The sequence below is a fragment of the Cariama cristata genome, unplaced genomic scaffold (genome assembly GCF_000690535.1).
Source record: "Cariama cristata isolate BGI_N322 unplaced genomic scaffold, ASM69053v1 scaffold15497, whole genome shotgun sequence".
Classification (NCBI taxonomy): Eukaryota; Metazoa; Chordata; class Aves; order Cariamiformes; family Cariamidae; genus Cariama; species Cariama cristata.
Genome location: NW_009625073.1, coordinates 6880 through 12535, shown reverse-complemented (window position 1 = coordinate 12535; position 5656 = coordinate 6880). Strand labels below are relative to the sequence as shown.

At 39.9% G+C, this 5656-nt stretch overlaps 1 protein-coding gene across 1 annotated transcript in view; it reads right to left on the bottom strand.

Moving 5' to 3' along the window:
• Positions 1–4101, bottom strand: part of LOC104164212 (zinc finger MIZ domain-containing protein 1-like) — a gene marked incomplete at its 5' end in the record, with an annotated part of 34367 nt that extends 30266 nt beyond the window's left edge. Inside the window, 4 exon segments of the mRNA XM_009703473.1 lie at position 1; positions 4–104; positions 1524–1741; positions 3987–4101. The exon segment at position 1 is cut by the window's left edge and continues 88 nt beyond it. Coding sequence (XP_009701775.1) covers position 1; positions 4–104; positions 1524–1741; positions 3987–4101 — 435 coding nt within the window.
• Between the last annotated feature and the right edge of the window lie 1555 nt (positions 4102–5656).

Here is a 5656-nt window from a genome sequence, read left to right as displayed (position 1 = left end):
CTGCAGCAGCAGCAGCAGCTGCAGCTGGCTGGGTGAAATCAGCTGGTGGCCTTGTGTGTGGGGGGATCCCCATTCCTGCAGGGGTATTTGGGCCTCCAGGGTAACTAACAGGGCAGAAAAGAAAGAAAGAGAGAATTAAGATGTGCCTGGTGGATTTTGGTTTTGAACACTGGTGTGATCCTCCTCTGGAACTGTTCCAAAACTGCGTATCAATGCCTAATGAAAGCCAGCAGGACAGGGAACTAGGTGTGTACATGAGATACAAGTGTTGCTCAGGTGCAGTAGTCACAGGGCTGCCACTGGGATTGCAAGGCACCACCGTCTGTTGTTTTGGGGGCAGTGAACTGCTTTGCAGCTCTGTAGCTTACTGCGAAGTTGAACTGATATCCTGAAAGTTAATGCATGCTCCATTTCCCAATAGCATAAGGGCAGATTGCACAGCAGCATGAACAGAGAGCCTCCTCCGCTACAGCGCGTTCATCTGCCTCAGTGGTGAACTGTGCCAAGTATTCCTGACATTGTAAAAGCACTCCTCCTGGAACCTTAGCAGAAAGACCAGGAGAGACCCAATGCAATCAGCTCTACTGGATCCCACACAATGTATTTTGCAGTTCCTACCCAGCTCTCCTATCGATCATAAGATAAATTAAGCTAAACCATGCCTTTCCCACTCCAAGACATCAACTATCTTTATAAATACAGGCCAGCATACTGTGCCCATTTTAGAGACGTTAATACCAAGCTAAAGAAACTTTCTGAATTGTTCAAGGTCACTCAGCAGATCAGCGGCAGAGATGAAAGGAGAGATAAGCTCCCTGAGTCCCAGCCTTACGTTCTTCACACTAGACCGACTATGCTAACAACCTTTTCAGGAGGCTTTGCAGAGGGACCATAAATAGTGGTTTCAGTTATGTGCACTTACCACCCTTGTTTACAAAGCATAGATACAGAAAGTCAAAATGTAACAAAACCCACTCTATTAGTTTTGGCTTACTTTACCAATGCAGCATTTACTTCCTCTAAATAAATACACAGCTTGACCGTCTCTCTTAACAGGCATCTTCATCCACAATTCTTTTCAAATTTCTCTGTGGAGTAAGTCTTTGGGCAGAAATATCCCATTGCATAGGAACCTACTTTGCCTGATACTCAAGCTTATTCCTCCATATGCATGTAGAAATTATACCATCAATACGTTTCACATCCTGGCCTTATTAAATGTTAATCATTCCCAAGCCTGTGGTCTGTTTAACAATCTCTCTTAATTAAAACTTTATTTTGGGGGTTTATTAGAGCTAATTGATTGACCTAAGCCATTTTCATTTACGGTGATGAATTTCATTGCAGTTTGGGTAGCTGATTTCCAAAGCTGTAAAAGCAGTATGCACTTCAGCTAACCAGTACAAAATAGCTACTGAGACTTTATATAATTAAAATAAATCCATGTCACATCTGCCAGGTCACTAAAACAAGCTTCATCAACTATTTACATCCATTCTCCACCTCACACAAGTAAATCTTACCTGCCACCAAAGCCTCCACTTCCAGGATAATTGGGTCGCCCATACATGCCCTGCTGTATGTATGGCTGAGTAGAGCCCGCCTTGGCTGAGAATTGTTGCTGCTGTCCAGCAAACTGAGGGGAATTGATTCCAGGGTTGCTGGTAGTCATCCCAGAAGCCATGGGATTTCCTGCTGGGTTCATAGGGTTGTTAGCATTTGCCATTGGATTTCCCAGCACCTGTGAGTAGAAACATGAGAATAAGGGGCTGTACCTTGAACTACCTCAAGCAAATTAAGTTGATTTGCTGCAACGATAAATTAAAATATAACCACCCCATACTCTGAACTCTAATGAGCGTACACTTCGTTGATGTTTAGCAGCATACTCCTGGTGATTTCTCCTTTTGCCATTTCCAAACAAATAAGAGTTTCTCATCTCTAATTATCCTTCATAGGAGATTTTTAACTAGATGGAATCCAAACTAACATGCTTATGAAAAGAGTTACGATAAAGATCTGCTAAAACCATGCTCCATAGTTGACAAATTCATCTGATCAAGAGAAAGTACATGCCTTTTCTTTTTCTTTATGTAGGACTGAGAAATAACTTGCAAATATTCAGTCCCACTGGCATACTGCAAAGGGTACTACAGATGCCAGAACTGCCAAAGAATACACTTCAGTGGGTTAACCTGTTCTTGAATCTAACTCTCTCTAAGTGTACAGAACTCTGTCAGTTGTTTTTATTGCTTCGTAGAAAAGAGTCTTCTGTTCTGTTTTTAAAAGGACCTGCTTTGCTTGTTTGAAGCATTATTTTTTTTTCAATTGAACAAAAATTGCTATGATTTCCACTGAGATATAAGTATGGCTGTTCATGGATCACCTGCACAGAAATCTGTCTCCTACTTGGGAACAAATTTAGTGGTCGTGATTGTTGCAGAAGACCAAGTCATCAGTTTCAGGAATCTGCAAAAGGGAATGAGTGAGTCTGTCTCAGGCTTTCCCTCGGTGAGCATGATGACTTACAGGAAACCCTGTCATTCATTTCAATCTGCTCTGAACAGCTACAACCAAGCTTCTCATTCCAGAGTTTCACCCTTCCCTTGCAGTGATTCTGAAGCAGCAGTTTCTTCTTTTTACCAAAGTACATTTTTTTTTTATTGCACATTCCTCTGAAATATCATGAAGACTTCACATAACATTACAGTGTTGTTATGACAGAACAAAACTCTGAGCCTTTTTCTTTTTCCTTTCCTTTCGCCTTTTTAAGTGTGAAAGATTTCCATAAGAAACTGTATTTCTACATTCTGGTCAATGCATAGACCTATGTGTTTGCTCCGGTGTTTCTCGCCCAGATGGGATTTCTTTTTAACATCTTAAAAGAAAATGTATCAACAATAATAAATCATGTTACATACAGATCCTCTAATTGATTCCTCTATTTTTTGAAGAAGGATTTTGCCAGAACCAGTGCTTACATAACTGCCAGGTGAGTATCTATATGACTTGGCCCTGGAAAGACTTCTTTTTTAAAATGGCTCAAACCATACCAATTTTGTTTTTCATTTTCTCACCAAAATTAAAATAATTTTTAAAAATCCACAAAAAAATTTGTATGGGATCTAACGTCTCTTTATTTGAAAAAGGTAGAAAAGACAGGTTAGATTTATGTACCATTCGCACTCATTAAAGATGGTGATGTGTTTAGAGCACTTCATCTACTGTGTAAGAAAATGCTAGACTGTCTGAGAACTTGATTTGTGCCACATCCCTTGGAGAGCACATTATCACAACTAATTGGCGTTTCCTTCATTAAAGCTGCTTCTTTTTGTATAGCATAATTCAATATGCATTGCAGAACAAAAAAGAGAGGTAAGAGTGGAGAGAACCAAATGAAAAAAACAGTTAGTATGGCTCTCACCTGGAAGGCAGGAGCTCATGGTTTTGCTCCAATGCACACTGAAATACTTTTGCAAAGTAAGGCAGTATTAACAGCAGAGGTTGAAAAGAGCACAGCCTATAGCTGGTAGTTAGCACCTCAGCGTGGGGGTAGACTTGGCACTGGATTTTACCAGCACACAAGTAAGACACAACCCCAGGTAAAATCAACAATAACTGTCATTTAGTAAATCCAGCTAGAATTTTTATTTTTAATAAAGCAACTCTTCAAATTCAATCTGAAATTCCCAAGAGGTCTGGGATTACCCCACAATCACACTTTTAGTGTTGAAACCATACAGCGCAGAATACGTGCTAAACCCAAGCCTGACATTTGCATGTAGCTAAAGGACTCAAGCTCTCAGACATCTCCTTTCCGACGCCACCAAAGAGACAGGACTGGGAAAAAAAATGTCAGCATGTACAACAAAGAGAACACAGACACTGTTATCGATCCCAAGAGGATTTTCCAAAAAGCCTTCCGTTTTGCAAACACTACTGAAAACCCACACTGAGAGGGGAGGGAGCATAAAAACAAAGCTTACCTGGCTTTGAGAGGTGTTAGTCACACCCCATACTGTGGTGACCACTGATAAAGAGCCTGGAGGCTGGTTGGTATTTTGCTGCCAGGGAACAGAATCGTAAGGGAAAGACCCATCACTGCAAAAACAAATGTTTAGGAGGGTGAGATTTTGGCAGTTTGAACAGTGGCAAGTTGCTCGCAGGGACAAAGGGATTAACACCTGACATTACCTTAACTCTCCACTCCTTCTTCCATTATTAGCCTAGTATAGTCAGAGGCACAGCAACATGATCATATCAAAACCACACAGTACTAATGAATTCCTTAACTATATTGAAGCACAGGGCTTTTACCATAAAGGTCTGTTACCAATGAATGTAAAAATAAACTTGGGGCAGAGTTTCAAAGACACTAAGCAAGTTGCTCAGAAGCACTTATTTTTTGCAATCCATTTCAAGCTCTTCAACAATCACTGCTTCAGCTGTCTCGTATCAATTCAATTAGATTTTGAGACCAGACTGCAACTCCACTGTCTGCACTGGGTCCCCACACGGCCAGAAAAGCCTTTAAAGGAATAGCAGTTCAACATCATTTTGAAAAGTAAATTGAAATTCAGATAGTGTTCTCCAACATGATGGATAAGCTGCATGCCAAAACCAGTATTAGCTAATCAGCATTCTAGAAAATCAACTGCAGATACACAACATATCTTTCATATTTATATGTGGATGAGGGGATTGGGTTTTTCCATTTGTCCACAGAGCAAACATTTCTTACAGTTCTTTTTATACGAAAGCATTGGCGATTTTAAAATGAACACTGGATAGGTACACATCTAGTGTACTTGACAAAATACATTTTTGTGAAAGTAACTATTAATCCCATAACTGGAAAATGTATTCCAGTTGAAATTTGTTCATTCTCATACTACTAACTTGTAAATTAGATTTCTATTTGCATATATTTACACATACACACAAGTGATCTTTCATCATCTAGAGAGAGATACATATAATTTAATACACAAACACATTGCTCTTTCATTTTCAAATGCCATTGACTTGTATTTTATATCAAGAACTGCATTTTTGCCTGGACTACCAGCGATCACTGGAATTCTATATAGGGCTACCTTGTCTAAAGAATCCATACAGGCTCTATGAGAGCTTTAACCACGTGCTTTAAAGCCTGCATCATGAAGTGCCACACAATTAACTCATGCAAGACATGGTGAGACAACCAACTTGCCAAAGTCCTAAAAAGGGCTCTGCAAAGTCCTAAAAAGGGCTCTGTGGCAGACCAAGGAGCTGACTCTCCCATGGCCCCAGACAGTACTCCAGGCTCGGACGACTTCTCCTTCCCTTTGTGCTGTGAGCCAAAATCAAGGACTACCTATGTGATCATTCTTTAGCCTGCTCATGACACCTACTGTAAATCATTTAAAAATAGGAATTGCATTGCACAAAGTGTGTACATGTGATAAAAACTGTCTATGTTCGAAGTAACAAATAATCTAATAACAGCAACAGCAACTGTGTAAGGTAAAATGAAACAGCAAATACATTTTACAAACAACTAGGAAATTTCAAACAAATTCCATAATGCTGTGCCAGCACAACACCACTGTATTAGAACATGAGAACTGTGAATTTGAACTGACCTATTTGTTTCCAAATACCCAAATTGAATTAA